The 10,896-nt window shown below is 42.1% G+C and overlaps 1 protein-coding gene and 1 pseudogene across 1 annotated transcript; both read right to left on the bottom strand.

Moving 5' to 3' along the window:
• Positions 1–3,775: 3,775 nt before the first annotated feature.
• LOC102110644 (taste receptor type 2 member 40-like) lies at positions 3,776–4,711 on the bottom strand. Its single transcript, XM_005524002.2, has one exon. It carries the CDS (start codon positions 4,709–4,711, stop codon positions 3,776–3,778), a length of 936 nt encoding a protein of 311 aa, XP_005524059.2.
• A 1,866-nt stretch (positions 4,712–6,577) lies between these two features.
• On the bottom strand, positions 6,578–8,006 carry LOC102110454 (taste receptor type 2 member 40-like; annotated as a pseudogene).
• Positions 8,007–10,896: the final 2,890 nt, after the last annotated feature.

Genomic DNA, 10,896 nt, shown 5'->3' with positions numbered 1-10,896 from the left:
ATTCAACAGCTCTTTTAAGCTCATTTGTAGAATCACAGGATGGTTTGGGTTGCAAGGGACCTTAAAGACCATCCAGTTCTAACCCCCTGCCATAGGCAGGGATACCTTGCAGGAGACCAGGTGGTCCAAAGCCCCATTCAGCATTGAGCCTCTTACCACAAGATAAGCAGCAAATGTCTGTGTGATATGTGTGGGGTTTATGGGCAAGTTTTTGGTAGTGGGAAGGCTGCAGAGTGGTTTGTGTGAGAAGGGAGCAGGAGTTGCCCGTGTGTCACACAGAACCAGGCCCAGTTCCCAAAGGGGACCCACCATTGGCCAAGGCTCTTGGCACAGTGATGCCGGTGACATCTTTGTGACAACTCGTTTAAGGAAGGCTAAAGACCAGTGCGTGGCAACTGTGAGAGAGAGGACGGAGAGACAAGATGAGGGAGAGTCTTGCAGACAGCCAGGTCAGTGAAGAGGGAGGGGGACAAGATGCTCCAGGCACCAGAGTGACATTCCTGTGCTTTCCCTGGAGGGACCCTGCTGATGTAGACTGTGACCCTGCAGGCCCTGGCAGACCTCAGTGCAGCAGATATCCACACTGCAGTGTGAGCAGAGCCCTGTCTGGCAGCGGGTGGTTGTGCCCTGAAGGAATCTGCATCCTGTGGAGATCCCACGATGGAGAAAGTCCCTGTCAGGAGCTGCAGCCTGTTGGGATCCCATGCTGCAGCAGTTTGTTCCTGGAAGATTGCACCCAATCTTGAAGATTGGAGAGGATCCCCTCTGCAGTCCCCAATTCCCTGTTCCCCTGCCCTGCTCATGGAAGGAGGAGATGGAAGAGTGAAGAAGAGGGGGATGAGGAAAAAAGATTTCTGGTTTTGTTCTTTGTTTCTCAGTCCCCTACTCTATTATTGATTTGAAATAAATTCAGTTATTTTGCCCATGTTGAAGGAATCCCCACAAGGCGTGGCCAAGCAGTCCCCCCACATATGTGCGAGGACAGCAGATAACCTCTGTGTGAACAATTAGGGGCAGCCACAAGTGTAGGGGTTGCCAGTCATATCCTGAGTGATAAGACATATCCAAGATCACGCCAGTAATTCCAGTCTGCAGGCCAGGATCAATATCCAAGTGAGTTTAGTAGGTGGAAAGGCCCAAGAAAAGCTGAAACATAGCTCAAGGAGAGACCAAAACTGACCATCAAGCTTAGAAGCAGCTCCGGAATTTAGAGGGCTCTAAGTCCCACTGAGGCTTCACTCTGCAGTTTGCTTTAAGGCCATTTATGTGGACCATGGAAGTTGTTTCTGAAACTCAGCTGCCAAACCCCAAAAAGCAAGGCCTTAATTTCACCAGGAAGTCCCTTCATGTCTTTGTCTTCTCCTGTCCCCACATACCCAGAAAAGCAGTACAGCCTCAATGGCACACAGGTTTTGCTTTTTTTTTTTTTTTATCCTGCCATGATGGACACTTAAAAATGAGTCCATCACATTTCATCCAGAATTTCAGTTATGAAAATTCCTGCTGTGTATATAGGAATGCAAAGCAGAGAAGGATCTTCTACTCACCTCTTGTGTAGATATTTGCATTTCTTGCTTTGAGTTAATGACGCTATTCAAATTACTGGGTTTTTTTTCTTGGAAAATGCTGTTCTTTAAAAATTAAATGGGTTTTTCTGTCTTTCTTTGAATTTCTTACTGATGATTATTTTCATCACTAAATTACAGAAACCTTGAAGTGTGGAATGGAAAAGGACTTTGTTTCAAATGCTGGCCTCATTGTTTTATGTTACATGTGAGCAGTTTCCTAAAAAACATTGTGTATTTTTTTTCCTGAATTCTCAGTGGCAAGAGGTACAAGACAATATGATTTGCATGATCTCCTTCTGGCAGTGTTAGAGCAGGATGAGATTTGAATTTTGTTTGTTTCCTGATCTGATTCACTGTGCCAGACGTGAATCAAGCTGCAAGAGGGGCTGAATAGCATTACTATGTGTGGAAATAGTTCATATGTTTTGGAAAGGTCAGAGTCCATGTGTTTCAAATTTTCTTCAGGTTGCCATATAGTAAGCTAAGATGTGGGAATCGAACCAATTACCAGGTTATGGATTAAACAGACAAAAAGTGAAAAATGCCTACTTTCAAACAAGATATGTGCTATCACAGGATCAAAACTCCTGTAACTCTCGTTTTCCTGCTAGTAAAGAGGCTGTTACTTTGCTTCCCCAGAATAATTTTTATCAAATTTCTTTAATAATTTATCCAGTAGAACACAGAAGATGGTGTATATAATACATGTTGAAGATAATTTTATTTATGTGATAATAATTAGTTAGCTGGTCAGTTGAAGAAAGGAAGGTCTATCAGAAGACTTACACTGTGAGATGCCTTCCAATATTCTTGTCAGCATTCCCTCTTAGATTTTCAAATTCATGTTAATGAGCAGGTAACTATTTGATTTAATTCCACAGAAAGGGAGCTTTGGAGGGAAGATGTACTCAAAGAGGCAGGAAAATAGCACAGGCACCACTTTTGCATCTCATGTGCATGAGGAATGTGCAATAATGGAACCTAACCCAAAGAGTGTGAGATCAGCTGTCCAGGGTGTCCCTGCTGAGCAGCCGTGTGCCTCAGGGCTCAGCCAGGAGCAGGACAGCACACATGGCTTGTGGGCTGAGCACAGCCCGCGTGTTTTGCTTGTTGGTGTGGTCAGAGAGCTCTGAGGTTTGTTCCTGTGGGCCGGTGAGGGGACAGCAGGGAAGGGCAGAGGATGGCCCAAGCCTCCCAACACGGGTGTCTCATGGTGCTGAGCTGGGAACCAGCACCTTTCACTGGTGCTGACAATGCCACTCCAGCGTGACATTGCCATGTGCTGAACTTTCTGCATGTCTGTTAAATGGTGTGGAAAATGTACCTGCAAGCCACTGCTGGCACCTGTGAAAGCAGTTTCTGTCATGAGGGAAAGGAAGGCTCCAACACAAGTTATCCTTTGACTTGGTATTTTTTAAAGTTTGAAATGAAACAATTCAGGCACAGACTCAGATGAATTACAGGTGCATTGCTTCAAACAGATTGACAGCATCCAAACCAGATACATTGACTCAGGATGGGCTTTGTCAACACAAGACATGAATGTTTATGTGAGAGATGCTTTAAGAACATGTAAAATCCCACTGCAGCTGAAAAGGGTCATGTAGCTCCAGTTCTGATGGAACAATAATGCAGTGACACAGATCACTATTTCAGCAAGAGTGGGAAACTCAAACAGGCATGTCATTCTTTCCTGAACCCTACTGCAATCTTATAGACACCTTTAGAATCAACAACTATTTTTAAGGAGTTCAACCAGACTTGAAAACGACCAATGAGATATTCTGGAAATATTGGGAATTCCTTAACATCCTCCATAGGAACTTTTAATAACGAGAAGCAGCATTCAAGCCTTATATTCCAAGGATGTGACCATGCCTGTGCTTAACCTGGTTTGTTCCATTTGTATCATGACTTGTTACTCACGGCATTGCAGGTGATTACATTCTAGTCTGAGTCTAGGCCCTGGTTTTGTGCTGTGTTAGAGAGACTGGGGTGATTTCCCAGGAAAGCAGAGCAGATAGCAGACAACTTACACAATTATTTGTAACAAGATTCACATCCAAGTGAAGCCAATTCCCACCTTCTTCATGATTGCAGATCAAGGCCCTCATCTACTCATTGCAACATCTATTATTTATGCCTCTAATGATTTCAATTGATTCATTTGGATCTAAACTAGAAAGACCAGGCAGAGCCACTGTCTTTTAAGTAGATGCAGTTCTGCCATGACAGTTAATGTGGTGCCAAATCCTAGCTGGCTGCTCTCGAAATTTTGGATTGCTCCAAATTAAGACCAATGTGTGTCCAGTAGGACAGGCAGCTAATACAGCTACACAGATAGATTCCTCATCACTTAAAGGTAAAAAATCACTGCATAAGAGGAGAAGCAAACAAATAAAATATATAATGTAAAGGATAAGTAAGGAAAAGACTGACTTGATGGCACTGATGTGTGCCTCTGAGCTGGGATCCCTGAAGCCACTTGCATTATGTTGCATGCATCTCCTGTGCATCCACAGAGACCGAATCAGCAGGACACTAGAAACAACAGACAGTATAAAAGGCAAAGCTGTACTTGCATTACAGAGAAGAATTAATAAACCAAATCTATCTTTCCATGTGGTTCTCACTGCTGAAGAGTTTGTCATGGGTTGAGGAGCAGTGAAGTTCCTCTGCAGAGCATAGTCATCCCAGATGAAGGGAATTGCAGCGGTGAAGGAGCAGAGCCATGATGTGAGCAGCATCCAGGGCACCAGCCTGGCAATTCTTTGCTTCAGCCAGATGAAGAAAGACTGTGTAAAACTGGCAACTTTGATGCAATAGAAGACACTAAGCCAGGCTCCAAACCAGAGGCTGCAGTAGTTCAGAAACACATACACTGTATTGGAAACCACACCTACATTTTCTTCACCATAGTAGTGTTCATGCCATATATTAATGAACAAATCCAGTATATTCCAGGAGTGGAAAATGAATCTAGATGAACTCAGAGAGACCATGATCATATCATATGGGGACCGTGTTTTACTTCTAATGCAGCTGAATAAACTGGCAGCCAAGATAATTCCAGTTCCTAGTAGTCCTGCCATGGATTCAATTATAGCAATTGATAGAAAAAAGAGAGCAAAAGATGTCATCATTGAAACCCAAGAGCTCAGAGTTATTACTCAGCTTCACCTGGGCCCCTGAAAACTCAAATCTGTCAGGCACTGCCAAACCCAAGGAGCTGTTGTGGGCAATGCTCACCTTCTTATTTCAGGGGCAGAAATATCTTAATGTCATTTAATATTTCTGCTATTTTACATGTTGTTTCTGGGCTTGATGTCTCAGCTGATTTGTTTAAGCATGCAAATTGGGTCAAGATTCTATTACATAATTTTCATTTTGGTGAAGGGATTTGCTTTGGAAGGGTTATGGAGCAGGTGAACTGTGGTGTTTACCAATGTGGGTTTCCTCTTCAGTGTCTGATGTCCTGATTTACATGTCTAGATTTGTTTTTTCAATCTGATGCTATAATGTCTCCCTTTCTTGCACTGTTATCTCTTCAGAGTTGAAGAGATATACTTGCCTTGGCCTCTTCTAATAGTGGGGATGTTCTTTTCTTTATCAGATATTTCTAAATTTCTACTACAAAGAGCATTGTCATGTTTTGTTTTTTTGTGTGGGGAGAGATTTATACATTATAATTTTCTAGTGAAACAGAGGGATTTAATAGATTGTGTATAGAATGTGGATTAAAGATAATTTTATTGATATGACAAAACTTAATTAGCTGGTCAGTTGAAGAAAGGAAGTTCTTCCTGAAGATTTACACTGTGAGGTGCGTTCCAATATTTTTGTTGGCTTTTCCTCTTAGATTTTCAAATTTATGTTAATGAGCAGGTAACTATTTGATTTAATTCCACAGAAAGGGAGCTTTGGAGGGAAGATGTACTCAAAGAGGCAGGAAAATAGCACAGGCACCACTTTTGCATCTCATGTGCATGAGGAATGTGCAATAATGGAACCTAACCCAAAGAGTGTGAGAGCAGCTGTCCAGGGTGTCCCTGCTGAGCAGCCGTGTGCCTCAGGGCTCAGCCAGGAGCAGGACAGCACACATGGCTTGTGGGCTGAGCACAGCCCGCGTGTTTTGCTTGTTGGTGTGGTCAGAGAGCTCTGAGGTTTGTTCCTGTGGGCCGGTGAGGGGACAGCAGGGAAGGGCAGAGGATGGCCCAAGCCTCCCAACACGGATGTCTCATGGTGCTGAGCTGGGAACCAGCACCTTTCACTGGTGCTGACAATGCCACTCCAGCGTGACATTGCCATGTGCTGAACTTTCTGCATGTCTATTAAATGGTGTGGAAAATGTACCTGCAAGCCACTGCTGGCACCTGTGAAACAGTTTCCATCATGAGGGAAAAGAAGACTCCAACACAAGTTATCCTTTGACTTGGTATTTTTTAAAGTTTGAAATGAAACAATTCAGGCACAGACTCAGATGAATTACAGGTACATTGCTTCAAACAGATTGACAACATCCAAACCAGATACATTGACTCAGGATGGGCTTGTCAACACAAGGCTTAAATAATATGTGCTTCAGTGACAGTTACTGTAAAAGTTAATAAACTCCCACTGCACCTGGAAGGCTCCCAAAACACCAGTCCTAATGTACAAATAATGTACAGGCACTAATCATTACTTCAGCATGAGAAGGAAGATGAAAAGGCTCTTTTTTTATTTACTGAATCATATTGGAATCTGAGTGTTGGCCTTTTTTTTCTCTTGTCAGAGAGTAACCATGGCATTTTCCAAGGAAAGTACAGTAAATAGGACAGAACTTACACAATTCTTCAACACAAGACTCATATCCAAGTAAAGCAAATTATCACCTGTCTTTGTGACTGAAGATCATGGCTCTAATCTATTCATTCCACTGCCTATTATTTTATATCTCTGACAACTTCATTTTAATTCTCTTTAATCTAAAATAGAAAGTCCAGGCTAAAACATGATCTTTTGATCTTTTACATGGATATATTCCTGACATGACTGTTAATGTGGTACCAAATCCTAGCTCTTGAAATTATGGATTGCTCCAAATTAAGACCAATGTGTGTCCAGTAGGACAGGCAGCCATTACAACTATGCAGATCGAATCTCCATCACTTAAATTAGAAAAATTTTGGAAAGGATGATAAGCACACAACTAAAATATATAATGTAAATGATAAGTAAGGAACAGACTGACTTGATGGCACTGATATGTGCCTCTGAGCTGGGATCCCTGAAGCCACTTGCATTCTTTTGCGTCTCTCTGGTGTGTATCCACAGAGACCGAATCAGCAGGACACTAGAAACAACAGACAAGTATAAAAGGCATAGCTATTCCAACATTACAGAGAAGAATTAATAAACCCAACCTATCTTTCCTTGTGGTTCTCACTGCTGAAGAGTTTGTCATGGGTTGAGGAGCAGTGAAGTTCCTCTGCAGAGCATAGTCATCCCAGATGAAGGGAATTGCAGCGGTGAAGGAGCTGAACCATGATGTGAGCAGCATCCAAGGCACCAGCTTGGCAATTCTTTGCTTCTGCTCAAAAAGCACAAAGACTGTGTAAAACTGGCAACTTTGATGCAATAGAAGACACTAAGCCAGGCACTAAACCAGTTCAGAAACACATAAAGTATGTTGGCAACTAGAGAGTTATGATCCAGGAGAGCAAAATGAATCTAGATGAACTCATCAAGATCATGATCAGATCACATGGGGGCCATGTTTTGCTCCTAATACAGTTCAATGAACTGGCAGCCAAGATAATTCCACTTCCTAGAATTCCTGCCATGGATTTAATTATAGCAATTGATAGAGGAGAGCAGAATATGTGATCAATGCAACCTAAGTGCTTGCAATTATTCCACTTCTGGGTGCCTGAAAGCCTTGTATATGTCAGGCAATGCCAATCCCTATGTGCTATTATGGGCAATGACCAACTGTTTATCTCAAGGGCAGAAGTATCCTAATGTCATTTAATATTTCTGCTATTTTACATCTTGTTTTTGGGCTTGATGTCTCAGCTGATTTGTCTAACCATGCAAATTGGGTTAAGATTCAATTACATAGTTTTCATTTTTGGTGAAGGGATTTGCTTTGGAAGGGTTGTGGAGGAGCTCAACGGGGGTTTTTAGAACTGTGGGTTTCCTCTTCAGTGTCTGATGTCCTGCTTTACATGCCTAGATTTTTTTTTTTATATCTAATGCCTTGATCTCTCACTGTCATGTTTTCTTAGTTCATGAGATTAATTTCTGCAGCCTCTTCTAGTACTGGGGCAGGCCTTTGTCTTTATCAGATGTATTCAAATATCTGCTGATAGGCTTGGTGGGCATGTGATAGCCAATCAAAGTCAACCCACCACAGGTATCAAGGATTTTCATGGTCTCTTCCCTGTCATTGGACATATCGTAAAGGTTCTAGTGTTTCAAGGTCTTGTTTTTATGAAATTAATCAAATTGATGACATCCTGTAGCACCTTTTGCAATTTCTTTCTGTAATAACATGTCTATGAACATTGCAGTGAACGAATTCCAGTTGTAGTGGTGACTACATAAACTAACCACCCAATCCTTCTCTTATGCCAGTCAAAGCAGCTGTTCCACTGGGCTTTACACTTGCACAGCTCTTCCAGAAAACATTTTTATTAAAGAAATAATTTACTGTTGAGAATATGGCTTCTATGGTAAATTTTCCCTTCAGTAGCTTACAGAAGTTAGCTCTTCATTTATTTCACTATTGAAACAGGATTTGTCAAATACCTTAATCTGAGCCATTTTTGAAACATTTGTACTTCCACCCATCCACTCAGAAATCCTGTTCCACTATGTAATTTTGCTGATACTTGTCTCTTCAAACTTTCAGCACTATTTTCTCTATTTTCTAAGTATTTGCTGACAAAGGAATGCATTTTACTTTGCTGCTGTATTGCTTCCTGTGTATTATCACAGCCATTTTTACCTTTTATGGCAGGAAAAATAAGTGTTTCCCTGGTGCTATGTGACATTTTGTCTTTTGCTTTGAAGTAAGAAACCTCAGAGGAGGCTTCTCTAAACATTTGTCATTAGGCTAGGTGAAAATTTACAAAGTACTGAATTCAATGTCACATGGCTTGAAACATCACTGAAAAAATTGTAGAGGGTTGTCTTTGTCCTCTGGATGCTTAGATTTTTAAATGTCTTGCTAATTCTGATGGCTTCATAGTGACATTAGCTAAATTTTCAAAGCATTCTCAAAGTAAAATTTTCAAGTACTTCTTGTCCATGTGATCTGCATGGCCAGCTGTGTGCTTGAGTACTCTGAATGTATGTGCCTGTGTGTATCTCTATAGATTGCAGGATGATACAATCACAGAATGGTTTGGATTGGAAGGGACCTTACAGATCATCGAGGTTCCAACCTCCCCACTGCAGGCAGAGACACCTGCCCAAGGAGTATGTGCTTAGCCTCACTCCCTAGCTTGACTTCAACAGAGCCATAGCATCCATGCATCATCAGGATAACATCCTGATTCATCCACTTGTAGCAATACAGCCCATACATGACAGAATCTAATTAAGTAGAATAGCAAGTATAGAGACTGCTCTGAACAAATATAAAAACCATCTCTGCTGGAGATGTTTCGACAGGATAGATTAGACATTTAATGAAATTATGTAATAATGTAACAATGTCTGTTAATAGCTATTAACATGCTACAGTACCCTTCTAATGTTGTACAATTACAGAATCGGACACAGTTTGCATACAGCAAACTGCTTATAGAAATAATTCTAAATTTAGATTCAGTTGGCTATCTGTGAATTGTAATTCATCCCATATGCAACAAACTGCAAAACTTGCAGTGGTTTTATGCAACTTTATTTTATCCTGGTAACCCACACTAGGGAATGACCCTTTTTTCCACGGCTAAGAGACCCAGGGTGACTCATATGCCTCTACTCACTGCAGACCTCAAAAGCCAGGCCAAGCCTAGCCTCTCTGGCAATGGGCTGACAATCTGAGTGACACTGCTGCTATTCTAGGTGCAGGATTTGATTCTGCTGCTGTATTCACAATTATGCTCATGCTCAGGAATTATCTAGGAAGTACTGGATCAATCTTTTTCTCCAGGAAGAGTCAAAGGAAGCTGCTGATGGGTAAATTGCTCCTTCACCCTGTGGAAAATGACCATCCAGTTCCTGGTATCATATTGTGCTCTGCACTTTAGTGGAACAGCAGGAAGTGACACATTTTGACCTGAAAAGGGTCAGTTTAAGGTTCTATGTGTGATTTCATACCTGTAACTGTCATCATATCACATTCTGGTTGCCAACATCTGAGAAGAAGGTGCTCCCCTGCATTTTGCAGCCTTACTCCCTTGATGCTGATTGTCAGGCACCCAGTCTGAGTCCGCAGTGCAGATGGAGACAAAGGTCTCTCAGGCTATCTTCCAGAATGTCTACCCATCAGTCAAAATCAACATCAGAGATCAGATGGGTGCTAGCTGAACCTGAACACCCCATCCTCATGGAGTCAACTAACAAAACACATATATATCCCCATACACAGTTTATAGAAAGGCTACTGTAGGAGTCTTGTAGTCAACTATTTCAAAAGCTGCACAACATCCTGTACACCCACAGGGAGAATTATGGTTGAAGCATAGATTACAGTGGCCATGTCAATGAGCAGCAGGAGGAGCTGTTCCATAAGGAAAGGAGATCCAAAAAGTCAGCATCACTACAAGGCAGGCAAGGACAGGACTGTCAAGAATGCAGTCCCACCTCCTATGGGCAAGGATAGCAGTGAAGCTTTGTGATGGGTCAGCCAGCAGTTCAGTCATACCAGATGTGTCCACAGTGATAAGACATGTCCAAGATCAAGCCAGTAATTCCAATCTCTAAGCCAGGATCAGTATCCAGGTCAGCTAGGCAGGTGGAAAGACCCAGGCAAAGCTGCAGCACAGCTCAGGAAGAGAGCAAGGGTGAGCACTCAGCTTAGAAGCAGCTCCTGAAAAAAGAGGGGGCTGAGCCTTACTGACGGTTCTCCCAGTAATTTGTTTTAAGGTCAGTCAGCTGTGCTGTGGAAGTTGGCTCTGAAACTCAGCAGCCAAAACCCCAAAAGCAGTGCAGAGCCTCTAACCACATTCACCATATCAAGTACCTGGGAACTTTAACAGAGTCTGCCCCAGTACCACCTTTTTACTGTCTGGTGGTAAAATGAATTATATCAGCAGTATTCAACACAAGTAAATTTAAGAGCTTGACAAAGAAATCAGAATTAACTACCATCCACTAGGTGGGTAGTTAAGTACAT

The sequence above is a fragment of the Pseudopodoces humilis genome, chromosome 2, assembly GCF_049639895.1.
Source record: "Pseudopodoces humilis isolate 2021_Gansu_Grassland_sample_001 chromosome 2, ASM4963989v1, whole genome shotgun sequence".
Classification (NCBI taxonomy): domain Eukaryota; kingdom Metazoa; phylum Chordata; class Aves; order Passeriformes; family Paridae; genus Pseudopodoces; species Pseudopodoces humilis.
This window is presented reverse-complemented; position numbering and strand designations above follow the sequence as displayed.